General features: G+C 50.7%; 3 protein-coding genes across 3 annotated transcripts; 1 reads left to right on the forward strand and 2 right to left on the reverse strand.

Annotated features, from left to right (window-relative positions):
• Window positions 1–2,032: 2,032 nt before the first annotated feature.
• Window positions 2,033–3,551, reverse strand: LOC134553058 (C-C motif chemokine 4 homolog). The gene is made up of 3 exons (XM_063402314.1): window positions 3,350–3,551; window positions 2,831–2,945; window positions 2,033–2,378 (listed from the first exon to the last, which is right to left on the reverse strand). Exons 1-3 carry the CDS (start codon window positions 3,417–3,419, stop codon window positions 2,291–2,293), a joined length of 273 nt encoding a protein of 90 aa, XP_063258384.1. The 5' UTR covers window positions 3,420–3,551; the 3' UTR covers window positions 2,033–2,290.
• A 9,051-nt stretch (window positions 3,552–12,602) lies between these two features.
• On the forward strand, window positions 12,603–14,114 carry LOC134553059 (C-C motif chemokine 4 homolog). Its single transcript, XM_063402315.1, has 3 exons — window positions 12,603–12,737; window positions 13,221–13,332; window positions 13,683–14,114. Exons 1-3 carry the CDS (start codon window positions 12,665–12,667, stop codon window positions 13,768–13,770), a joined length of 273 nt encoding a protein of 90 aa, XP_063258385.1. The 5' UTR covers window positions 12,603–12,664; the 3' UTR covers window positions 13,771–14,114.
• A 3,399-nt stretch (window positions 14,115–17,513) lies between these two features.
• Window positions 17,514–19,298, reverse strand: LOC134554388 (C-C motif chemokine 5-like). Its single transcript, XM_063404931.1, has 3 exons — window positions 19,179–19,298; window positions 18,590–18,701; window positions 17,514–18,088 (listed from the first exon to the last, which is right to left on the reverse strand). The coding sequence occupies exons 1-3, from the start codon at window positions 19,249–19,251 to the stop codon at window positions 18,001–18,003; spliced, it is 273 nt and encodes a 90-aa protein (XP_063261001.1). The 5' UTR covers window positions 19,252–19,298; the 3' UTR covers window positions 17,514–18,000.
• Window positions 19,299–26,648: the final 7,350 nt, after the last annotated feature.

Below are 26,648 nucleotides of genomic sequence, written 5' to 3' on the forward strand. Positions count from 1 at the left end.
TTCACAGGGTCGGTTTTATTTGCATATACAAATGTATATGCATTTGTCCTGGTCACAGCAGAGGGTATCCCTGCTGGAAAGGTAGCTACAGCGAACAATGACAGGGCTATCTAGACAGTAGTTGCTCCTTTTCACATTTTAATGAGGTAGGAGAATGCCACAGGGCAGTTTCCCCTCATCCTCAAACTTGTTGGGGTGTGGGCTACATCTCACCTAGCCAGGAGGGGGTCAGCGGCTCCCTAGGAGCAGCAGCATCATCCCAGCTATGGGGTTCTCTGCAAAAAAGAAAACCCCCCATCTTTCTAAAAGGCTGTGTGACGGCACAAATTGATGGGAGGAGGGGGTTGCATTTTGAGTACTCAGAAACTCTTTTAATATGCTAATGGATGCTCCACATTTTCCTCTGGGGGGATGGAGTGGCTGTCTTGGCTGTCTCGATATGGGGGCTAGGACAGGGATGGCACAACCCCTCTGGACCGGGTTTTCTGTCCCTGGGAAACGCTTGGGGTTCCAGTGCTCCCCCCTCCATTTACTCTGTTCAGAGCCCAGCCGTGGTTCTTGCCAGCAGTGGCTGAGCCTGTCAGCACAGCGTGGCTGTGGCTGCCCGGCGGCTGGTGTTCTAGAGACACAGCCCTGCCCCCTCCCAGGGCCACAGCAGCGAACATGGGCAGCTTTTTGAGCCCTCATATCCACTGGGAATTAGTTCATAACACCCGGGCTGGATGATACTCCCTGGATGACCCTGTACCCTTCCACAGAAAACCCTGAGGCTGCAGGACCGCTCCCAGTGCCACCGGGACAGGTGGGGCTTGTATCCAAGAGGGACTGTGGAGGCTTAAGTGATTTTGGGATAATTTCATCACAGGTCTTTACCTCCCTGTCTCCTGCTCCTGCTGTTCCTTGGAGTGAGGGCAACTCTGGGCACTAGGCTTTGTGTCAATCTCAGTCCTGAGGGTGAATCTATCAAGCAGCACCCAGGGTGGCTGGTACCCAGTGGCCAAGATGTTTTCCTGGCCCTGATCAGCCCTCCTCCTGGCTGGAGTCTGAGGGGTCTGGTGAGTCCAGGCTTTCACCAAAGCCACCACTTTCTCATGTGGGTGGTGATATCCACCTGAACCATGGGCTCCCTCCCCTCCCAGCAGCATCTCAGGACTGGGGGACTCTGGTCCTGCTCTCCACCTCACTACCCTCCTCCCAGGATGCTATTTTAAGATGGATGCAGTCAGCACTGAGATGAGATGACTGATGGGATCCACAGGGCCCCTTGGGCTGAGGAATTGGGGGCTGCAGTTCCCCTGGTGAGGAGCATTGTGTTCCTTCCTCCCTGAGACACACCCACCTCCCCCGATCCCTCCGAGCCCCCCTGAGGGAGATGTTTCCTTGCAGAGGCAGGTCCTGCCCTGGGCTGGGGTCTGTCATGCTCATCTCTGGACAGGCATCTCCAGAGATGAGCAGGTTTTGGAGCCAAGGTATTACTGAGAGGGAATATCTGCTAAGCTTCATGTCCCAGCTAAATGAGAACTTAATGAAATAATTCTAAAATTCTTGTAGTGAAACATATTTTTTTCATCCTCAGCTCTGGAAATAGCTGATCCATTTTAGCTGTAGCTCTCAGAAAGCTTTCCCTAAAACAGTCAATGGGTTGAATTTCAGCCCCTAAAGGTTTTGATTGACTATAATGGGGCCAGCAGCAAAATTTAATGAGCTTCCAATTGTCACAATGAATGAAGATATAAATATCTTATAAAAAGCTTGAGACAAGTTACCCGAATGTAGTCCCTGCCCTTCTCATGACTCCTCCTTCATGGCTTTTCTTGTTATTATTTTGCAAAACAGGATGTTCAGACACGGAAAGCTTGTAGGAGTTTTGACAGTGTGGAAGAGGAAATGAAGAACTTGTTGTCACTATTTTAATTTCAGCTATTGCCATCCCAAAGGATTGTAATAGAGGCAAACATAGAGGGTTTTTACAAAAATATTTATTTATTGACATCTGAATTGAATTTTATGTAAAAAATACAGTTACTTAAATACAGAAGATATAACCTGAGTCTACAGGTAAAAAATAATATATATATATTAAATAAAATTATTTTTAATCTCAGCGTTATTGCACTTGATCCCTCTCCTATAAAAAATTAAATACCACAACATTAAGTTGGATTTTGAAATGTTTTCAGTTTCTTTGCTAGCTCTAAATGACATTGAAGCATTTCCAATGGACCCCAACTGGTCACGCTCGTCCATCTTAGCAGCTGGGGACACAGAACAGTTGGATCTGTCCAGAACGTCAGTCCAGCTCCAGCTCATTCACGTACTGCTGAACCCAGTCCTCCGTGGGGTTGGCACACACTTCCCGGCCCTTCCTGGTGATAAACCTGTGGGATGCAAGGAGGTCAGTTTTTGGTGGGACAGCATTGAACGGAGAATCATGGAATCATGAAATTATGGAATGGTTTGGGTTGGAAGGCACCTTAAAGCTTATCCAGTCCCACACCCTGCCATGGGCAGGGACACCTTCCACTAGACCAGGTTTTTCAAGCCCCATCCAACCTGGCCATGGGCACTTCCAGGGCTGGGACAAGAGCCCCGCCCAAGTCCAGTCTCTCCCAAGGATGAGCTACTCCATCCTATCCATGAGCTTGCTCATCCTATCCAGCAGCCACCACTTTTATCTGCAAAGGGGTAGCACAGGAGCAGCATGTGGCTTCTGTGCTCCAAGCATGACCTTGTACTTCTTGTCTAGCCCAGCCTTCCTTCCCTTTGTGTTTGGAAAAGACAGCCTGGCTCCTCAGCCCAAAACCACCCCTGGCCCAGGGGAGAGACTTACACGACGGCAGGCTGGGAGCACTGGCTGTTGGTTTCGTAGTAATCCTTCACAAAGCTGCGAGGCAGCTGCCGGGAGATGTAGGAGAAGCAGCAGGAGGTTGGTGGGTCGGAGCCAACTGTGAAGGGCAAAGACAGTCATGAGCAGTGGTAAGGGATGGCAAACAGGGCAGAGACCTGGAATCACCCATCCCTGGGTCTAGAGAGCAGGGATGATGTGGAAGAGGAAAAGATGGAGTCCTTTTTCTTCTTCCTTCAGTTTTTTCCCTGTTGGGTTCACTCTGAGCTGACATTGACACTATGCCATCAGACATCTCCCAGCCCAAACATGGCCAGTCCTAACATTCCTCAGGGTGCCCACATTTGACCTCTATAGCAGGTATGGGGGACATGATTGTGCTTTAACCCTTAAAAGGGTAAAAAGCCTTTAGCTTTTATGGTAATGGTCTTTGAGCTGTGCCTGTCCCAGCAACAACTTCTCTCCTGTCCCCACTTAGGAAGGGTGGGGAGAGCCTGGACTTACGTGGAGCAGCAGAGGTCTGGTAGCAGAAGGCAGCGATGAGGATGGCGAGGGCAACCACAGACACCTTCATGTTGGTGGAGAATTGGTGGCTGGAGCTGGAGCAGAAAAAGGTTGCTTGGATGCCTCTTTGCTGTCTGGTGCTGAGACCATCAGCAGCCCCTCAATTTATGGGGCGAGAGGTCCGTGGAGTGGCTTGCGTAGGCATGGTGGAATTTCCACCAGAGTCCACTTGTGGTGTAGTCTCGTGATGGAACACAGCAGCCCCAGCCCCGTAAGAGTGAAGCTTCCTACTCTATTCAGTACCTCCCCAGCGACACAGGATATGAAACAATCACTGTGGCTATTTCTGTTTCTCTAGTATTTCCCTTAGTAAGAAGTTCCTCTGTGGAGGTTCCCGCATTTGTTAAGTCCCCTGTTACCCAACCTTCCCGGCTGGGAGAGTGTATCCATGCAAGAGCTGTGCTGGAGGGCCCAGGACCAGGAGGCTGGTTAGGGAAAAAGAGACTGAAGTCTCCTTTACATAGGCTTCTCCCCTCCCATATCTGCAAAACCCTTGCTGCCCCAGGAGCAGGAGGTGGGAGCTGTCACCAGTGTCCTGCATGTGTTCCCCATGGTTGGAGGTGCCTTAGAGCAGCTGTGAAAGCACTGCAGGCAATGGCATAGGTAGTGGTGGGCATGAAAGAGGAGTCTGAGAAGCTGTAACACTCAAGTTTCCTCCTCAGTTTAAGGGAAAGTAGAGCTGAGATCGGCTACTTGTTATCTCCTGGAACTGCCTTATGCACTCCAGGTCCTACAATTTAATTATACAGTTTTTTTATACAGATTATACAGTTACATTTCAAGGGGTACTGGCATTCTGGGCATGGGGATACAGAGAACTGAAAGAAGTGTGGAGACTGGTAACCCTGAAAATGAGGCAGAAGGAGTTCCAGGAGCAGGGTGAAGAAGGAAACAGTGATTCTGAAAATGAGGAGCAGATTAATTGTGGGGTGAGAGCATGGGCAGAAACGGGGATATTGGGAAGAAAATAGTATCTTTTCTCTTTGATGAGAGAAAATGACCACAGACTAGGGAAGCAGTACAATGTATAGGAGAGAGTAAGAGCTCTGTGAAGGCTGGGCAAGGGCTGAGACAGGGAATGGGTCATTGGGAAGAAGACATCAGCCTCCACACAGAGAGCTGTGGAGGTCAGACAAACTCCCTGAGGAGGAGAAGGAAGGCAGAGTGGTGATGAGTGCTTTGGGAAGAGCTGAGGGCTGTCTAGCTGTAGTGAGATGTGCCTAAAAGGATCTGTTCTCTACAGAAAAGCAGATATTCCTGGGGAATGTCTCCATTTTGTTATTTTCAAGATATCACAGAGTGGTGATGTCTTGATAGACACTTCCTGAATACAAGTGGAAGGCTTATAATGTAAAGTGGAGCAACTGAACCTCACTTTGGGACCTCTGCACTCCCCCTGGCAACACTGGGTACTGACTCATCCTGTTTCTTTTCAAGGTTTCCAGCTACTGCCCCAGGAACCTTCTGTAAATAACCTCGTGTTTTCCCAGTATCCTTCAGCCCTCCACCAGATGTGCTGGGTTAGCTCCATGCCCAGGTGGGCAGCAAGGGCTCCAGAGGACATGGCACAGGAGAAGCCCCAGACTTGTCCCACCCTCAGTGAGACTCCTGCTGGGAGCTGTGGTGGTATCTCTCACCCAGATCTACCTCCTGGAGCAAATATGGCTCTCGCCAAGCTGAGCATCCCCTTCCATAGCTGATCTGGCCTGTTTCCATTTTTCCCTTTGCAGAGAGGCAGCTTGCAGGCTCACTCATCAGTCCAGATCCCATTGCGTCACTCTGTTTGCCATCTTGCTTGTCCCCAAATATCCTGGGAAGATGAGGAGAGAGCCTGCCTCCACATGCAGGGCGCCCGGCCAGGCAGGAGATGGGAACCTGGTGTTCCGACGGACGCCAGCTGGGCCAGGAAGGAGTGAGCATCAGATCCCTTGGATTCTGTCTGGTTGCTCAGGGAATATAACTTGTATATGGATGTAGGAGTACGGTTTGCCTCTGAGCTGTCCCTTCTGACTGTGCCTTCAAGCATCCGTGGGTTACGCCTGGAGATCCAACACCTACAGCCAAATGCTCCCGTCCTGCTCTGGGGGCCCACGGTACCAAAATGCAGAGAAATGCTCTGCTAAAAGATGAGTTTCATGAAAACAGAAGGATTAGTTTGGAATCTGCTTTGATTACTCAAATGTTTTCAATGAGAGATTTTTCCTTTCAGGCAGATGGACATCTCTGTGCCTTAATTCTTTTGTCAGCAAGATTATGCCAAAAACATGCCAAAATTATTTTGGACTCTCACGACTATTTTGAAATTAATAAAAACAAAAATTTCCCCAGTCAATTTAGGATCAGTTTAGTTTAGGTAATGTGTGTTACAGGGGACCGGTAAGGGCTGAAACTTTTCTACTGCTGAGAACCAAAAATAAGCCCAAAATCAAGTTTCTTGGTTTTAGGAATCTAGAAATCTGACAAAAGATCCTGCTCTGCCAGCTCATGGCCAGCTGGAGGAGGTGGAAGGTTACAGTCATGCCAGTGATGCCCTGGGATGTTGCAACATGCTCCTGAAAAAATGTTTTCTTACTCACTTCCCACATTCCAGAGACGATGACAAGAGAAAGTCGTCTTTTCCAGCTCTTCCCCCTTTTAGGAAGGGAGATTGAATTTGTCTCAGATGAGGAACCATCTTCCATGGGACGTGCCTTGAGATATTGAAGATGGCCATGGAAGAGTGGGAAAAGTGGGCTGAGCATCTCTGGAGGGATTAATTTAATTACACAGCAAAGTGGTGGTGTAGGAAGGAACTTTTCCCATCAGGTGGTTTCAGAATTCCTGACCCAGGAGGCAGTGCTTGAAGTCAGTGGAATTTGCCATTTGAAGGAGTCTGGCTGATGTTGCCCTGTTTTACATAGAGGGATATGATTGAGGTTTTCTACATGTCCCCCCAAAAATCCCAGGAGAAAGTGCTAAGTAAAGCAAATGCCCAAAATAAGTTCTGTGACAGTAGAAATAGGGAAATTCTCTGTCTTGAGTGAAAGGGGAACCTGGAAGAAACTGGTGAGACTGGCTGATGTAAGTTGCTATTTATAGCAGGGTTTAATGCTGAGGAATTGGGACTCACTCAGAGAAGGAAGTAATTAAAGATGTCCTGAGTTCAGAAATTGCCCCTAAGCCAAGATCCACCAACCCCTGCAGCAGCTCCATCCTGCCCTGCTCCAGCTCCACCACCATGGGCTGTTCATCAGTGTCCAGAAATTTCACCCCCACCATTCTTGACATTCCTGGAGAAATGTTGGAATTTTTTAGATGATGTCACATCCTGGAACTGACTCCAGTAAGAAGCTGTGCCTGTGGGAGTGACTGGGGACCATCTGTCCCCAGCATGGTGGGTCCAGGGGTGAGCACGGCCACCTTGGCTGGTCACTTCTGGCTGGTTCACAGAAAACACTTTGTGTTTCTCCGAAATCATGTCAGGACAGGAAGCTGGTAGTAGCTGATAAGAAATGTTTAACTAAATGTTTATCCAAAGATCCTATCCTTCTCCAGCAGAGGCATTAAAAAAAAAATCAGGGAATGCTTTTCTTTCTAGTGGCTGATGCCTCAGATTTTTCCTGACCTTTCTTTTGAAGCAGAGCAAACCAAAGAGGATGAAGTGTACTGTATTTCAAAGCAAATTAAAGTGAAATAAAAAAGCCTCTTTTCTCCACACCCTTCTCCATTCTTGTCATGAAAAGAAAAGAAAGAAACAGGGAAAACCTGAGTTTCCACAATTTTTGAGCCTTAGGGAGGTGACTTTGGGGCTGTGCCCTTGGTTCACCCTGACTGCTGGTTCCAGGGGTTGGGACATACACAACCCACCCCTTCAGCATACCTCAAACCCCAAATGTCTGGGAGGACCAGACAAAGTGTCTCTGCTGGGGCTGCATCCCCTGCCCACCTCACTCAGATCATTGTTGAGTCCCCCAGCAAGAGCAAGGAGCACCAGGCTGAAAATTCAGAGCTCTGCTAGGATGGAAACTAGAAGAAGGTAGAGTTAGAACAGATATGAGGAAGGAATTGTTCCCTGGAAGCGGGGACAGGCCCTGGCACAGGGTACCCAGAGCAGCTGTGGCTGCCCCTGGATCCCTGGCAGTGTCCAAGGCCAGGCTGGACACTGGGGCTTGGAGCAGCCTGGGACAGTGGAAGGGATCCCTGTCCTTGGCAGGGGGGGTGGAACAAGGTGGTCTTGAAGGTCCCTTCCATCTCAAACCACTCTTTGATTCTATGATTCCATGAATACCAAACCCACTTTTAATGAACTCAGTGGGCCTTGCCTGCTCGTTATAATCAAGGGAAAATAAAAATAAACAAGACATAAAGAGTTTTCGTTTTCATTGGTGCTCCTGCTGTGCAGTTTTCTGGGCTTTTTTGATGGGATGGGTGGAGGTGGCCCCAGGGATGTCTGGCTGACCCCCACAGGTTAGAACCACAACCTCCCCTGAAAGCAGGGATAACCTTTAAACTTGTGTCAGGGCCATTGCCACAACTGGAGGACTTCCCTAATCAAAGAATGATGGAATCATCTAGGCTGGAAAAGCCCTCTGAGGTCATTGACTCCAACCATCCTCCAAGCATTACCAGGGCCACCACTAACCCAGGTCCCCAAGTGCCACATCCATGCATCTATTAAGCCCCTCCAGGGATGGGGACTGATGGCCCCCAGACACACTTGCCCAGTGCTGGTCCCTCTCTGCCAGGTCCTGGCAGGGCTGTGTCACTGCCAGGAGGTTGGAGCCCCATGGGAGGTGTGAGCCGCAGTCCCACAGCAAGGTGTGAGCTCTGCAGCTGCCAGTGAACAGCCGTGGTGCTGTCATGCACTGGTGTTTACTGGACTCATGATTTATTCAAAGCTGTAAAACCACTTCCCACATGTGGGGCTGTTTGAAGGTTGGGGTGCTTGGCAGCGTTTCTCTGAAGTGCAGGTCCTGACCCCTGTAATGTGGAGGATATTACCACCCCAGATGGGTTTGTGCCCTTCAAAGAGGATATTGTCTGGCTGCTCCAGCTAGCACAGGCTGTGCCTGGCACCCGCATCCCCTGACAGAGGGGATGGCTCGGGGAGCTTTGGCACTGCTCACTCCTGCATCCCCACATGGCCCTGCAGCCTTCCCTGTGAGCCCCTGCATCGTTCCACAGCCTCTCTTGCATGATCCCACCACCTCCACAGGCACAGCATCCCCACCCTCCATAGCCCCAGAGTTCCTGCATCCCTTCAGGACCATGCAAGGATGTGCAGCCACATGTTAGGACTTGGTGTGGTCAGTTTGTGAGTGGGAGTAGAGGGACTTAGGTTTGGTCAGGGAGCACCTGAGGGACAGTGCTGTGACCTCCAGAGCACTTCACCTCTGGCCCAGGTGAAGCATCTCCCAAATGGACCATCCCACTCCTCAGAGCTTGCATCGACTTGTGGACCTACAGAAAGAGGAGAAACGGGTACAGGAAGTAACAGGGATGGAATAATATTCCTTCCTGTGCTCCAAGGTCCTTCAGTGCCAGGGCTGAGATAGTGCAGCCCCCACAGGTGAGCTGCGCCCCAGGGGGAGGCTGACAAAGTCCCCCCCCACCCTGAGGACAGCCCTCACCATCACCCATGGGCAAAGTACCCCCATTCCCCTGTCCTGGGTCATTGGCTTTCCTGTGTCTCTAGGCGAGGGCAGGATTTCAGGGGAGCTTGAAGGAGTTGGAAAGCTTCTGGGCTAACCCATGTCACTGTTTATATCCCAGGGGTGAAAACTCATCAGCCCCATAACATCCTTCCCTATACTCTTCTCCTTTGAATAATTTTAGCTTTCCATTTCTACCCTTCCCGCACCAAAACAAACCTCATATGCCAGTCGGGTGAGGCTAAAGGGGTAAAGAATGGTTTGTTTCCAGGAATAATAAAGGAAGCTTGAGAGAGGTCAGCTCATAAACAAGCTGCAGGAACTGCAATAGCAGAGGGCTCTGGGATTTGCCAGAGAAGTGAAAACCAGTGGACAGAAGCAGAAAACTTAAACCAGAAACTGAGCTCAGGGGTCGGTGAGGGTGGCTCATTCGGGGTTGTCGTGGCAGAACTCCAGGGCTGGCAGCTGATGACTCAAAGCTGGAGCCCTGCGGGGGGGTGTCTGTGACAGGGAGGAGCTGCCCCCCTTTCCAGGACGCTTCCTGGCATTCTGGGGTAAACAACAGCCCAGATGACAAAGCAGCTCTGTGGGCAGCCACCGGTGACACAACCAAGGGGCTGCAGCTGCAGCAGCTGTTTGCAGCACCTCCTCCTCCTTCAGCACCTCACACTCAGCTATGCTTTCTTTCCTCACACTGACCATCTCAGAGCTTTGAGGTGAAAGACAGAGCTGCAGTTTCCATCACAGCCATCACATCTCCCCACATCCTCCTATTCCCCATGCACATCATCAGCCTAATGGTTTGCACCTTGCAGGCAGCAGCTCGTGAGCAGAAGGTGCGAAGTTCCCATAAGCAAAGCTGTCACCTGCTGGTGCCAGCCACAGAGTGCCTTTCTACAGCCAAAGCTTCTGTCACTGCTCCATGTGGCACTGGCATTTGTCACATTTGCATGTGAGTTGCAAGAACAGAGGAACATAAAACTCCCACTGTTGGTTTCTGAATGAATTATTTCTGTAGCAAAAAGCCATATTTTTTTTTTTCAGTACCAATCCAGCTGGAAGCTGGAGCCACTTCTTCTGTGCTGAGATGATCAGACTTCTCAAGAGAACAAAGAGCTGATCCTGCCAGAGCTTGCTTCTGGCAAAATCCACCACTTCCCCAATATCCATGTCAGGATTTATGGAGACTTTGTTCCCTCTAAAAGGACACCCTTGGCCACTCTGGTGAGAGGTCTCTGCCAAAATGAGGATGAACCACATCTGGCAGTACCAGGGATGCAATGTAGGACAAGGCCATGAGGGAAAGGAGGAATGCAAACCAAATCCTCCCCATGGGATAAGCATGGGAAGGAGCTGACCAGTCTGAGGAGCCTCCAAACTTCTCCTTTCAGTCCCTGCTAGGGACCAGACAGCTGGTGAAGGACAGTGCCTCCATTGCGCTCATGTGCAGCTCTATGATAGCCAAGCAGGGGGTTTAGAGTTCTGGGAGAGAAAATCCAGGCTCAGAAACATAACCAGAGGCCTGAGCATCCTCTCTGCAGTGGAGGGGTCTTTGACTGCATGCCCAGAATGTGACAGGACACCAGGAAGCCCAGGTCATCCCTCTCCCTTCTCCCCAAGGAGCTGCCCAGTTTTGTTGGCCTGCTGAGACTTGAAGGTCTCTCCCATGTCAGGCAGGTTGTCCCCCACTTTTGTCTGACCTCTTTAGCCAGAAAATCCATCTTCTACCCAAGGCATCTCTTGGAGGGAGAGGCTGAGGCTGGCAAAGAGTCTTAGGTGTGGCAAACCCCTTCTGCTAGTGAACTCCCTGCTCCCAGGTGACATCCTGCCCTTTGGGATGCCTGTGACTGCTAAGGGCAAATGAATGAAGGGTGGATTAGTGAAAGAGCAGTGAGAGAGGCTGAGAATGGGCTGGACACTGTGCTTGGAGACTTGTGATCTATGGAAAGAGGTCCAGCTGGAGGTCAGTCAGCAGCAGGGAAACCCAGGGTTTCTGGGTTAATATGTTTATGTCTTGGCTGATGGGACAAAGGTCACCCTCAGCAAGCTGGAAGGTGACACAAAGTTGGGAGGAGGGCTTGTCACACTATAGGTACATGCTGCCATCATAGAATCATGGAATGTATTGGGATCAAAGAGACCTTAAATCCATCCAGATCCAACTCCCTTCCATGTGCATGGTCACCTTCCACTGTCCCAGGCTGCTCCAAGCCCTGTCCAACCTGGCCTTGGACGCTACCAGGGAGGGGGCAGCCACAGCTTATCTAGGCAACTTGTTTCAGGGTCTCACTACCCTCAGAGAGAAAAATTTACTACTAATGTTTAATCTTAATCTCCCTTTTTTTTTAGTTTAAAGCTGTTCCCTCTTGTCCTATACTTTGGCCTGTATGAAATCCATGGAGACCTTGTCAGGCTGGAGAACCTCATGGAGCTCAAAAAGAGGTGCAAAATCCTGACCCTGGGAAGAAACATCCTCAGGCACCAGTATATGGCAGTGCTGACCATCTGGAAAGCAGTTTGCACAGAAGGACCTGGAGCCCCTGGTGGAAACCAGACTGGACATGAGCAGCAATGTGCCCTTGCCACCAAAATTCCAACAGGCTCCTGGGCTGCATGAGGAGGAACATTGACAGCAGGTTGAAGGAGAGGACCCTTCCCCTCTACTCAGCATTGGTGAGGCTGCTCCTCAAGTGCTGGGTCCAGTTCCCAGGATTAGAGGTGTATGGACATACTGGAGAGAGTCCAGCAAACGGCCATAGAGATGATGAAGAAACAGCAGCATTTCTCCAGGGAGGAGATGTTGGTACAGTTCAGACTGGAGAAGGCTCAGAGGATTCTTACCATTGTGTTTGGAACGAAGTAGATGAAGCCCAACTCTCCTCAGTGGTGGCCACTAACAGGACAAGAGGCAACAAGAAATTCTATTTAAACATCCGATAAAACTTTATTGCACTCTGAAACAGACTGTCTAGAGGGGCTGTGGAGTCTCATAGCACACCTAGACATGGCCCTGGGCAGCCTCCCCAGGGACTGGGCTGGATGAATTCCAGCCTTGGCTCCTCATCAGCCCTACAGGTGTGGGGAGGGCAGGCTGAGTGTCTTGGGTGGCACAGAGCCCTCAGTGCAGCCACTCCTGAGCTCCGGGGCAGCAGCTAAGCAGTCTCTGGCAAACACCCAGCACACAATGGCACGAGAGCACTTCTCTGCTGCGTGTTGGGGTATTTCCTAGAGCTGCATAATCTTACAAAAACATTGTCTTTGCCTACACAGCCTCACAGGGAAACCCCCCTCCAGAGTCCAGTGGGACTATTCTCCTTTTTGTGGCCAGGCCACTTGGACATTTAAGTTTCCTTATGATTTGAATGAAGCCAAAATGAGTGCTGAGTCACTCGGCGTTGTGAACCATATTCCATTCTGCCTCACTTTTTTTTTTGTTCCCTCTAATTCCCTTCGGCTTTTTCACTTTCATGTCATCCTTTATCATCATCTTGGAATTTCCATTTAGGCTTCTCCCAGCTGCCTCTAGCACTCCCTTTTAAAAGGGGGCCGAATTCAGCTGCTGCACACTGAGCTGCATATTCCAGAGCTTCTGCTCCTGCTCCAACAGCCCTCTCCTAACGGAAAGATGAAAGTCCCTGCAGCTGGATTGGCTCTTCTTCTCATTTCAGCCTCCTTCTCCCAAACTTTCTCCGGCCCAGGTGAGTCCTGCTTTTTCAATTGTGAAGAGAGAACAGATCTGAGCCTTCCGCATTATTTCTCCATTGAGTTCCCATGGCAGATAGCTGGGAATTTATCAGCATTTAAGCCACTCTCCACTCTGCCCAGAGATCAGCTGCATGTAGGAACCCTGGAATTAGAAAATCATCCATCCATCCATCCATCCATCCATCCATCCATCCATCCATCCATCCATCCATCCATCCATCCAAACTGGGATCAGTGTACTTATTCCTGATTAGAGTTGAGAGATTTCCGCCTCTGCCCTGGGGGGCAGGAGTTGGGAAAGTGAAGTTCTGAGCAATGCCAGGGTGAGAATCTCTCACAGTACCTCAATAATGCTCATGGCATTGGGCCAGATGATTCCCATGTCCATTTCAACCTTAATTATTCTCTAATTCCTCACTACCTTCCCTGCCCACACAGCTCCAGGAGCTCACATTGTCTTCCTTTGCCTCTTCTAGCTGGACTCTACATCCCAATCTGCTGTTTCACATACAGACAACACAAACTCCCATGGAAGCTCATCCAACGTCATTACATCACCAGCAGCAGTTGTCCCCACCTGGCCATTGTGTGAGTGCCAGCGCATGGGACAGGGCAGGGACAGCCACTGTGGGGGGGTGCGTGACCATCTCTGCACAGCAAGGGGGCCTGTAGGAAGAGAGCAGGGAAAGGGAAATACCAAGGAGAAAGGGCTTGAACAGCAATTGCTGGGGATGCTCAAGCAGGGATTCCCAGGGATGCTCCTGCAGGAGTGGAGGAGGCAGTGCAGGAGAAGGGATGGGAGTGGGGAACATCAGTTGGCTGCTGTTTTCAGCATCAGCATAGGGGAAAATCTCTTGCAATGCTTGAAGCTAGGATCTGGGCTTTTCTGGGAAGCAGGTGTGAGCAGAGATCTAACATGTCCTATCCCTGTTCCCCAGGTTTGTCACAAAGGAAGGCCGCCAGGTCTGTGCTAATCCCAAAAACACCTGGGTCCAAAGCTACCTGCAAATCTTGGAGCAGAACTGAGCCAAGCAGTGTGGCAAGAGCAGCTGCTGTCATGGAAAAGTCACATTATCCTGAGCTCCAGCCATGGAGCAGGGCCCTGGGCCAACAGGAGCCACAGGACCATGCAGGTGTCCCCAGGGGACTGGTGGAAGACCACCTCGTGTTCAGGTCTGCTGCTCATCCTTGGCTTGCATGGACCAGGCTTCAGCCTCATCCCTCAGGCCCATGGGACTACACCTTGGCTGTTGTATTATTTGAAGTTATTTAAGAAATCATTATATGAGGTAGTCAGTCCTTTTTTTCTGTGGATAATGATACTATTTATCGGGTGGTGACAGGGAGGGTATTTATAGGAGAGTGACCGAGTATTGGATGAAGGGGGACCTTGGTTTATACATGTCAACTCATGATTCTGGAGAATAAAGAATTTGGAGAACACCTTTGCTTTTTCCTTTTTATGTGCCTCTGTGTTTTGTTCACCAGCACACAGAGAATGTCCCTCTGAGCCATCTGAGCCTCTCTAGGACACATGAAGATGGAAAATGGTTTGAGGCAAACCCATAAAGTTTCCATGCTGCAGACTCAGGAACATCCTCCAAAACCTCATTCCCCCACAGCACAGAACCCCACTCCGCACATCTTCTACAGAATTAGAAGAGTTTGTACCCACATGTGGGACTTTTACATTCCTGAATCTGCTCTCCACACTCCTCAGGCACATCCTACACACTTGCTGCTCCCAGGCCTACACATCCCACCTCAAAGTGATTCCTGGGTGTGCAATGTTGTGCTGAGACAAGTAGTGCTGCCTGGAGAGGGACAGGGACCCCATCTTTCATTCTGACCACCCAAATGGGGGTTGTTCCTCATTTTCCCATCTGTAAAAACAAGGAGAAAGGTCCAGCTCTTGCTGTAGGGGTAAAACAACTAGCAGAAATCCTGCTACAGTTGTTCTCAGGATGAAACTTTCCATGGGAACATGAATGAGAAGGAGCAGGTCCTAAGGGTGAAAGCACAGTGCTGGGCACAACTTGTCCAGGGCTCATTGACATCTGCACTCTGGGAAAAATCCCAAAAGGATTTGGGTTGTAAAGGACCTTGAAGCTCATCTCATTCCACCCCTGCCATGGTGCCACTGGACTTGTGTGCTCCAAGCCCTGTCCAACCTGGCCTTGGACAATTTCAGGTCTGGGGCAGTCACAGCTTCTCTGGGCACCCTGTGCCAGGGGCTCCCTACCCTCCCAGGGAAGTATTTCTTCCCAATGTCCTTTCTAAATTGACCTCCTTCAGGGTAATACCATTCCCTTTTGTCCTACAGCAACAGGCCCTGCTAAAAGTTTTGTCCCCATCTTTCTTACAGACCCCCTTCAAGTGCCCCCATAGCATAGTCCTGAGCTGGCCTTGCCTTGCCCACATCCCATTCTTCCTAAAGCAAAAAAGCACGTTATCTTGGTGTTTATTGTTTTCCCCTGCAGCTATTGGTCAGATTTGGCAGCTCTGAGGGTGGGAAAGCACCTCTCTGTAGTCTTGTGATTTTTCTCTAGTCTTGTGTTTTCCGGGCAGGAAAGCTGGCTGCAGTCAAGAGTGTCACGGACCACCAAAGAGCAGCATTCCAGCTGCCCTTTGCTGGAATGCTGCTCCTTGGTTGTCCATGGGTGTCCAAGGAGCAGCATTCCAGCAAAGGGCAGCCCAGCCCAGCACCATTCTGTGTCCCAAGAGATGATGCTGGGGCAACACATGGAGAGATGAAAATCTGCAGGGAGTGCATCCTGAGGGGGGCTACCTCACTGTGCTGTGAGAACCCTGGAGCAGAGTGGTTGGTGGATGGACAGGAGCAGGTGAAGATCCTGGGAATGGGGTGCTGGATGTCTTCTCTACCCCTGAGGACATCCCAACCCCAAGTCTGGTGCTGCAGAGGAACTGCAGGAGCCCCAAATTGTCGTTGCTCTGGGACTCTGAGCTGAGAGGGGATGGAGGATAAATATTTTGGAGAAAGGGAAGTTGAGAGGAGCACTGGGGTTTATCCCATGTGCAGGATGCAGGGACAGGCTGAAGAGGCTGCATCATCCAATGCTGCAGCTGCCTCCCCTCTGGACAGTCCCTGGCTGAGTGCCCAGGCACTTCTGGGAATTTCCCTCTCAAGACTTTCTGGTTTCAGTTTCCAGTTGCTCAACTTAGGGAATGTTTCCTTCACTGCCTACAATGGCAGAAGGCATCAGGAGATCAGAAGATCTTCATGGTTCCATGGGCAAAACACTGGATAGCCTGGTTTTCTCTGGCTGTTTTGAGAGCATGATTCCTGTGACTGTTCACTCTCTCCCAGCTTCACTTGAAGAAGCCCTGGGAGGAGAGAGGAGCCATGGAGACCCTCAGTCCCAGTATCCACATTGTCTCCCTGCTGGCACCTGCTCCCAGCCCCATCATGAACATCCTGGCAAGGCCTCTCACTGCCACTCTTGAAGAACTGATGGTTTGAACTTGGCCTCACACCTCAGCCTCTTCAATTTCTGTCTTTTCAACTTGCACTGGACACTTCATCCAAGAATCCTTTCTCCTAAACCCACTCATTTATACATCCCATCACTGGTGCTACCCTGTGGAAAGTGGAGGCCCAATGGATCAGTACTAAGCACAAACGTGGTCTGTGTGTCTGCCCAAGTCCTGATGGGAACTTGAAGATCTCTCTGCTTGAGCCTTGTTTCTCTCCTTGTTTCTGCATTTCTTTCCCAATCCTGCTCTGCTCCAGGTAAGTCCACTCCCCCAGAACCATAGAATTTTTTCCAACCTAAGGCTAGAAAAAATCTCTAGGATGGTTGCTCCAGTGATTCCCCTAGCACTGCCGAGACCACCACTAATATGTCCCTAAGTGCCACATCCACACATCTGTTAAATATCTTCAGGGATGGGGACTCCACCTCTGCCCTGGGCATGGGTGATGATGAGCAAGAGGAGGTCAGGAGACAACCCGAACATCTGCAGACCACTGTGGCATCAAGGGGGCTTGGGGATGTTTTACAGGCAGTTTATGCCACACTGGTTTTCTTGGCCCTAATAACCAGCTCTGATGAACACAGCCTGAATTGTTTCCATTCTCTGTAGGCCTTCAGCAGGGAGGTGGGACCGGCAGTTTCGTTTTCTACCCACAGAGTTACCAGCCAGTTTTAAATGTCAGCTGCAGGCTGATAAAGTGCTTTTGTTGGTTTTACTTTGTGCTTTTTTAAACAACAGTCTTATTTTCTTCTGCAGGAAGCTACAGAACAACAGTGAGTTGATGCTTGTCTTGCAATAAACACTAACAGAGCATCCCAAAAACTAAGCCTGCCTCAAGCTGCATTCCAGAGGAACCTGTGCCAGGGATGTGGTCCTGGCCATCCCCCTTCCTTCTCACCATAGGGACACACCTGAATCCCCACCCTGAGATTTCCAGGCATTCCTTTGCCAAATCTACAGTGGCAAAGCCCCACCATCTCCCAGCCTGGGCTTTGATATGATCTGGGGAAAGGGCTGTGAAGAAGTTCTGGCTCCACATCAGCACAGGGGCTGGGACATGCTGGGGCTGCTGCTGCTGTGGTCCTGGGATCAGGGAGGCCAAGCAGAAGGGAAGGCTTTTAGACCTAAGGAGGCTGGGGCACTTCAAGCTGAGAAGTTGGGGTTTTTTCCCCTGCATCTCCAAAAATAGTTGCAGTAGGGTCTCCATTCTGCAAACAGGAGAGGAACAACCAGAGATAACACAGAGAGAAAACAACTTTATTCTTTGGCACCAGCACCAAACAGTAGTTTGAGAATAAGGCTGAACACTGTGGTTCCACCACAAGTATCCTGTAAGTAACCAGGGTACCACTTCCTTCTCTAGGACAGATCTTATTCACAGCATCTACTGCACTGTTACAAAATTCAGCAGGCAAAACTCAGCCTGGGCTTATAAGACAGCACTCAGACCTAATTCCAACCCACAAATAGCTCTGGGATGAAATCTCCCTCCCATTCTAGGAGTGGAGGCACAAGGTAGGACTCAGTTTAGCCACATCACAAAGCAGGGCCCCGGCTGGGTTTGCAAGCCCAGGAGGTCTTCAGCATCATGGCTGCCCTAAGTGTGGCTGAATTATTGTGGATAAATTACACCTTTGCAAGACAAAACAAACTTCAGGCATTCCAAGGTGGCTCAGCAGGTCCTGGTGCTTGGCAGTAGCATTTCTAGTTCTGTGCCAAGCTCTGACAGGTGATCTGGCAGGACTTCTCAGCTTTCAGTGCTCACTGCAGCTCCAGGCTGTTCACATATTCCTTCACCCACTTGGCATCAGGGTTAGCACAGACCTCCCGCTTCTTCCTGGTCACAAACCTGGCAAGTCATGAGTTCAGGGGTTACTCGGAGGGGAAAAGGGACATGAGGGACTTGGGTCATGTCATTGGGTCATCTCCCACAAGCCCTCAAGCATCTGGAAGCTGCAGAGTGTGCTAAAACCCAGGGGGAGATCAGGGTCCCTTGGGAGAACCTGCTATCCTCAGATATTCTTCTCCTTGTCCAATCCAGATGTGAGTCTGGATGCAGCGTGAAATATTGTGTGGATTGGGTTCATCAAGCTCTGGAAGGTCCTGCTGATTCCTGACCTCCTTCCCATGCCTTATTCCCAGCATCAGGACAGTCCAAGGAGACCAAGGGACCACTTACTTCTCAGCTGAGGAGGGTGAGGGCTCACACGCTGCACATGGAACCTGAGTGGCTGCTCCCTTCCCCAAGGGATGATGCCTCACAGCATCCTGCCCCTGGCCCTGTTGCATATGAAGCCAGGAGCCCAAAGGCTGGTAAAGCCTCCCTTCAGGACCCAAAGCTGGTACTTACACAACTGCTGGCTGGGAGCACTTGCTGCTGGTGTAGAAATACTCCTGCACATGACTCTGAGGCAGCTTTCGTGAGGTGTAGCTGAAGCAGCATGAAGTCGTGTCAGACCCCACTGGAAGAGACCAGGAAATCCAGCCTGAGACCATCACTCAATAAACTGTACATTCCCAAATAAGAGCACAGGCAATCACCTCAGCCTTAATCAGCTGGACTGCCCCTTCTCCTATTTTCCATGAAAATCAGCAAGAAATTGTTTTGAACACAGAAACTTGATAAAAAACATTGCTAGGATTGTTTGTTGAATGTTTTGCACTCACATCCCAGGGTAAAAATTTCTGTCATTACCCTGGATTTACTCCTAAAGGCTAGCAAGAAAATCAGGGGAGAAGAAACCTGAAAACTTTGATACCAGTAAAATTTATCTCTAAGATAAAATGATGTTAGAAAGGAAGACCAGTTCAAATAAATCAGGAGAAGTTAGTCAAACAGGTTTGCAACATTTGCAGCTGACTTTTGCCAGTTCTGCTCCAAATTACAGGCAGTCAGAGCAGAATTCCACCCCAGGAGAGCAGAGGGATGCTGTACTCACATGGAGCAGGAAGGGCCTGAGAAAACAGAGCAGCAACCAGGATGATGGAGAGGCAGAGTGTGGAGATGTTCATCGTGGACAGGGATAAGCTGCAAGGGCAGGGGCAGGACCAGAGCAGGATTCTCCTGTGCCTTTTGTGAGGTGCTGGCTCAGTCCTTGCTTTTTATAGGGACAGTGGCCAGTTAGTCAGATTTGAAGGTAAATGTGGAATTTCCAAAACATAATAGAGCTGATGTCATGGCACCTTTGCCTCAGAAATACTGGGGGGGGGGGGGGGGGGGGGGGGGGAGGGGGGGGAACCAAAAAAAATCAACCACAAAAAACCATAAACCACCACAGCTGATTAAGGAAGCAGCAAAATAACTTTTGTGTGAAGGGAGGTGTGATCAAATCAGCCCCCAGTGACCAACAAACCACCCTTGAGCAGCAGGTTCACATTTGCATCATCCAAAATAACTCTGCTTATCAAAGTCACCTCAGCATCCCCATCAAAGCACAAGGAAGACCCAGCTCAGTCTCTTCTTTAAGGAACCAGGTCTGGGGGTCAGGGGTGCTCAGACCCTCAAACAGAAGATGCAGGTGCAGCCAAGGGGTCCCTTCTCCAGTGGTGGGTCTGGGAAATGTCCAGGGTCGATACAGGGAGTCAGTGAGGGCAGCATGGGCAGCAGGAACACTCAGCCTGGAGACTGGCTGTAGATCCAGGCTGGCAGTCTTGGCACCATCAAACACAAAATTCTCATTGCTGTGCTTCCAGTGTGGGGTTGTGCCCTTCAAACCACTCCCAACACCCCCAGTAAGGGCAGGGCTTGACTGGGAATCCTGCCTGGATGGGCTGACTCTACAAAGAGCATCTTCTCCAAGTGCCTGTGGGTTTGGTACAAGGTGCAATGCAGAGGACAGAGCAGGAGCTTCCCCAGCCCAGGGAGCTGAGAGGGACCAAGAGACACCAGTCCCTGGTGCCCACCTAGAGCCATGGGGGGTCATGGTGGCCCCTGGCACTGCTCTTGCCATGACATGATGGGTTCCCCCGGATGTGCCAGGGAGCATTTCCCCTTTTTCCACCTCTCTCTTCTTCGTGACAGGCCCCCATTTTGCCACCTCACAGTCTGTGGTTCCTCTGGGTGTTTTCCAGCCCAGCTGCTGCTCACAAGGCACCATGAGCTTGTGTTTCCCGTATTTCTTCACTGACCCTTCGCTCCCATGATGCAGCTGGGCTGCAGAAAAGGGCTGCTCTGCTGTCCCTCTCCTTTTCCCCCATTGGCCTCGTGGGTCTGGGGACTCAGAACCTCCCCAGTGTACCCTCCACCACAATGTCCCCATGGGTGGGCACCAGGGCTGCAGGAAGGTCTCCAGGGATGTGCCAGGGACCCTGCTGGGGTGGACAGGAGCCCATGGTTTTTCAAAATCATCCTCCCAGGAGGCATACTGGTGGTGTCCTGAGGGCTCTTCATGAGCAGGAGCTGGAAGCTTAACCAAGTGCCTGACATCATGGAGTTGTCACAGACACATGATTGTGGCATTTTGGGGCAGCACAATAATGTGCTGCAGGTATTCAAGCTTCACAAGGGACAAAACCTCAGCTAGAATTTGCCAAGGGACACTCCCTGTCAGAGATGGAGAGATAGGTTATTTATTGCTATTGCCATATTGCGTTCCAGAATTGTGATTAGTCTGTTGGTCTGGCTAATTGAAGTGTGCATTGCTTATGCCCCAGATCCATATAGGGTGCAAAGTAAGGCAGTGGGTCTCACCCTCATCTTTCAGCACAACAACTGCATTTTGTGCTGAGCCTCATACCCACTGCCCCAGGGCTGATCCTGGGGCTAAGATTTCTCCTTCCAAGGAGCAGTGCCTGTAGAAAAAGTCTATTTTTTATGTCCCCCACCTGCCTTCCCACGTGGCCCTACAAAGGGCTCCAAAAAGCAGCTCCCATGCTGTGTCACCTTCTGGCTGCCTGTGGTGAGTAGCAGCCACTCACCTCCCACCAGAGATGGAGATTGCACTGCCTTGGGACATGCAAATGAACCTGTTTGGTGTTCCCAAATCTGCAGGCAGATGAAGGAACTGTTACTGCCTGTGGCATAATATGTGACAGGGCCAGATCAAGATCTAAGAAACCACAGAAAGATACTGATGCTCCCCCAACCGCAAGGCAACCAGAGCTCACACTCTGTCACGGCTGGTAAAGGCAACCGAAACCATGACATCTGATTATTCCTCTGACAGCGCAGGCTGACTTCTCCTCAGCCCTACACAGCCTCCCCTTCCCTGCTCCAGACATACCCAAGGGCTGGCACAATCCTGTAGGATCATCACACAGCCCAGCCTTGCCCCTCACTAGGGGACTTTGCCCTGTGCAGGGTTTTTTGAAGGTGCTGGGTGCTCTGACCCTCACAGCAGAGATGCCAGAGGTTTGGAAAGATGCCATGTCCTTTGCCATAGCTCCATCCTTTCTCCAGGCCTACTCCACATTCCCCAAAGCTGCTTCCTTTTGCCTTTTCCTTCTCCTTGCGGGGCAACTCCCCAAGGAAAGGTGTTGGCAAAGGCTGCAGCTGGAATCCACCAGGCACTGCAGAGAAATCTGGGAAGAGATTGTGGCACCACAGGGATGGGGACTGGATGCTCAAATCCCACTGGGACCAGGTCATGGAAGGGCTGGGGGGGGGACCATGGTGGGATTTGGCCTCAGATGGAGATGGGAGCTGCACTGACCATTTTTTTTTAAGCTGCATGGGACAAGGCAAAGCACAGGGAGGTTTCCACAATCTGTGTGCATCGATCCCTGAAAATCAGAGAGGTTTTCTCTCTGTCCATTTACTTCCCCTCCTAACCCCAAGTGAGCGTCCAAGGAGCTTTGGGCCCTCTGCTGTCCTCCACAGGAAGCCTTCCTGGAGCTCTTCCACTCATCTCCACCTCAGCCACGGGTCCTGCACCTGCTGAGGAGCCCTGCAGACCCTGGAGACCAGTGGGCCCTCGTGCTCCCCTTGTGAGGTCTCCTCCCTGCACACAGCCCAGGAGCTCCATCCTCTGTGTCAGTGCTTCTTCCCCTTGGATCTCAGCCCTGCTGTGCTGGGAGCTGCAGGCACAGGTGACACTTGTGACTTGTCCCCTTGAGCCCTGGGCTCTCCCTTGTGTTTTTGTTCTGGGCAGGGGTCCAGGGCTCTGCAATGCCCTGTCTTGCTGCCTATGCTGGTAGCAAATCCCTGGGGAGTCAGGGGACCATTTCCAGCCCCTCTCCATCTCCCTATTCATCAGGGAGACACTTTTTGTTCCCCTTCAGTGGAGCAAAGGAAGACAGAACTTTCTACTCTCCCCAAGGATTCTCTGTAAAGGAGAATCACCTGCTCTTTACACTTCCAGATTAGGTTCCAAAAGCTGGCCCCAACCTGCTGTTTTCTCATAATAAAATAAGATGACCAGGTTACTGTAAAACTAGCAGGAATGGGGACTCCAGACACACTCCCTGCCCAGCACCAGGACTCAGATCAGTTTCCCTTGCCCAGGAAGGGCTCTGCTGACAGCCTGTACCTGCATTTTTGTTCTTCTACCCAGGTGACTCTGGAGAAGCTCAGGCTGTGCACTGGAGGTCAGTATTGTTGTGTCCATGACACTGTGTGACACTCTGGTGTGTGTCACATGAGCCTGGCAGTGCACAGCAGCCCCAAGGGGGTCATGATCCAGTAGCAGCAGGGAAACCTCCTTGGTGAACCCCCAGAGGATGCTACACCTTTTCCTGAACCATTTGCTTCACTGCCTTCCCTAAATCTGCCCTCAGTGGTGGTCAGAGTCAAGGCACTACCATGTCCTGCTTCCTTGGCCTGCAAAGGTGGGATCCCCTTGCACAGAAGGGCTTCCCAATGCCCCAGGCATCCCTGCTAATTCCCCCAGCAAAGCTGTGGCATCCATCCCCTCTGGTCCTCTCCTTGAACTGTGGGGAACAAGTGTCCCTGACCCTTCAGGGCTTGGTTGATGCCAGCAGCAGGTCATTCTGGTGGTGGCTGCCCTACACTGGGGTCACCACTCCTCCCAGGAATCCTAGTGCTCAGGATTTGGCACTCTCATTGACACAGCCTGGGTTTAATTCCCAGCCAGGGAAGGGGCTCCTGCAGCCACCACAAGTCCCCGACTTTTCCTGGGTGGGTGTGCTGTTCTGGAGCAGTTCATGGGGTTCAATTCAGGGTTCAGAAGCTCCCAGTGTGTGGGGCTGGATCGGAGTGGGATGAATTTTGGAGGGTGGCAGCAGCCTCCTGTCCTCCCATTGCCATCAGGCTGCAGCTGTGGTGGCGTGCAGGGAGCAGGGTGTGACAGGCCTGTAGGGGGCTCACGTGACAATGCCCCAGTACGGCCCCGGGGAGGGGTTTGACACTGTCTGATGCAACACGGAGGGTTCTGGGGGTTTATGTGCCCTTGTCATGACCAAGGATTGGCCCCATTTCTGCCAACGCTTTATTGTGACAGTCAGGAGTTATCGGAAGGGAGGGAATTGGCATAATAAAAAACATTACCTTGCCTCCTATGGATCTGCTTCTTATCAGCCTTTGCCCTTATGTCTTTAAAACATTCAAGGCATTAGCCTCTGGCCATCAGGATACAATCAATCACAGGGCTCTACAGGTTTTTTTAAACAAAGTCTATCACTGCAGATTGACGGCTGGGGGGAGCAGGATGATGGGCATGGGCTTTTGGGAGCAGGGTGACTCAGCTGTAGGCAGCTGGGTGAAGGGCTACAGAAGGCAGGGTGACACACTTATAGAAAGCTGGGTGACAGTTCTAGGAGTGGTGTGACACCTCTGTAGGGAGTAGGGTGACACATCCAGAGCAGTGTCACACAGCTGTAGGGAACAGGGTGACATGGCTGTAGGGCGGGGGTTGACATGCTATTTCTTAGGATTTCTTCCTGTGATAAGAAGAAGTGCAGGGCTGCTTCCGGGAACATCTTTCTGACCATCTCTTAAAGGCAAAGAGTCCCTGGAGGTCAGGGCCAGGGCCAGGGCCAGGGCCAGGGCCAGGGCCAGGATAGGAATGCAGGGTCCCTCGAGGGCGTGTGACTGCCCTGTTCCTGTCCCTCCTGGGGACAGGGGGACAAGGGGACAGGGGGTGACAATAAAAGTCCCACTGTGAGCAGGACTGCGTAGGGAGTGACCCCATTGGATTTCAAGTCCATCACTTTCACCACTCAGCCATCACAGCAGCTTGTTCAGGCTATGTCCACAGAAGCCCCTGGCTGTAACCCTGCCCAGGAGCGCGGCAGAACCTGGTCCCATCCTGGACATGGATTCTGCCATTCCTGCTTCACATCCAGCTCAGGGACTGCTGCCACCTGCCCTGCACAGAGCATCCCAGCATTGCTGGGATGGGAACTGTGCACCAGACACAACATCAGTGGTGATGACATGGGGAATGAACATGGTGGGAGGTCTGTGTTATAAATGTCAGGACAAATTTATTGCCAAATTCAATAATTTGGTTTATTAAAATTCAAATCACAAATTTGGAATCAAATTATAACAATTTTAAGTAATAAAAACAAAACAATATGAAACCCCACAAACAGCGACACTTACTTGACAGAATTTCTCCCGGGAAAATTTGAGCCAAGGGTGACCCAGAGACACGGAACCTGGCAGTCGGTGTCTCTAGCTGGGTTCACAAATTTGCCATGTTCGAGGCTTGGTTTTTATACTCTTTATTCTGCCTCTGGCAATATTTCCCCATACTTCCCTTTGTTTCTTGGTTAGCTATTCAAACCCAAATTCGTCTCCGGTCGGATTGAAAAAGAGCTCCCCTCCCAAGTCCATGTGTTAATATTCAGTTTTTATGGATCCTTATAGTTGATGAATGTTTGAGATATGGGTGATATTGCTTGATGGTCTGTGAAGGTGGCTTCCGAGGTGTGAGTTGCTGATACCGGCTCATCTCAACAGGTCCCCCCTCCCAATACTTGAGAAAGCTGCAAAGTCTTTTGTTCCCTTCTGAATGGAGACGCCTGATTTTCAGGGTGGTCAGTTTCACCATCTGCTGCAGAAACCTCCTGAAACATAGACTTTTACCTGATATAAATTTATACAGCTTTATAATTTTCCAATTTACCATAAGAACATGAATTAATCATCTCACGTTTTTCACAGTCTGTGTCCTCTCTCGTCTCCTTGTATCCAACAGGAACTGTCCCCAGTCTCCTTTTCTAGCCTGGAAATACCCCAGCCTTCTCCATCTCCTCTTCCCACAATATCACTATTTTTGCCTCTGTGACAGCATGTCCAGACATGGCTCTTGGATGTAGCCTGAGGCATGGACCTGGCAGGTTCTGTCCTGAAGCTGGGAGGAGATGTTCCAGGGTTGTGAGGCTCTCATCAGGTTGCTGCCTGCATTTGGGCTTTTGGAACAGGGAATTTGGGGAAAGGAGGAAAAGGTGACTGTCAAGAGGAAATCCTTGCTGAGCAAGGTCTGGTAGTGACTTGTCCTCTTCTTTGGAGCATAAATTCAATTTGGAGGACAGTCCTAGAAGCACCATCCTTGGTTTGGGTGGGAGCTGGCTTTGGGGACTCATCCTGAGACATCCAAAGCCCTCCCTGAGTTCCTGGAGATGTGTCCAAGAGCTGTGCAAGAGCTTCCCTATGCCACTGGCACTTCATACCCCTCCCATGGGGATTTATCAGCAGGGTCTTGTGTAGTGGTGTGATAATGAGTTCTTTATATTTTATAAGTTTTTCTAAGTTCTTTGTAAGATGGTTTGTTCCTTATACTCCCTGTTTTGCCTTCCTGATAGTTATCCCTGGTAATCCCCCAGTAACTGTTAGGTGTCAATCCTTTCCCCCCCCCACTCTCTGGAGCCTGCCTGTCACCTCAGAGCCCTGTCTCAGAGCTAGAGGGTTCTGTGAGGGGCTTCAAGTGATAGGCTAGGTTCAGGGAAACTTCCCTCCTCTTCCTTATATGGGGTCCTCGTTTGTGTCAGTCACCTTCCTAGTCCCTTCTGTATTGAACCCGATTGGTTGTACCCTCCTCACCTCCCTCTGTACCACCCCCCATAAAAGGGGGGGGTCCCAAAAATCCAAAAGCGGCTCGGTCAGAGCAATTCTTGGCAGGTGGGGAGGCTCCGCCTGACCGCTCAAATAAACCCCCTTGGACTTACTCAGCCGACTCCTCCCTTTGTTCTCTGCCGTTGTCTGCCGCTTGCCGCCTGTGCCTCGACGTTTTGTTCCACAGGGAACCAAAACCCCACTGGATCAGCCTGGCCTGTGCTGCTCGCCAGCCATACCTGCTGCTTACCCTGGTGCCTGAGCTAGCCTGGGCAGGGCGGGACTGCGTTCTGAAAGGCACCAACAACAGACTTGCACATTACCAGACCCCAAAATGGGGTCTGGAGTGGTCCACCATGATATCAAAAGGATGAGAGAGTCTATTGGAAGGACCTGGAGCGGACCAGAGTGGGAGCAGAGGGACCTGGAGAGCAGTGGCACTGTTACAGAG

This window comes from Prinia subflava, chromosome 8 (assembly GCF_021018805.1).
Source record: "Prinia subflava isolate CZ2003 ecotype Zambia chromosome 8, Cam_Psub_1.2, whole genome shotgun sequence".
Classification (NCBI taxonomy): domain Eukaryota; kingdom Metazoa; phylum Chordata; class Aves; order Passeriformes; family Cisticolidae; genus Prinia; species Prinia subflava.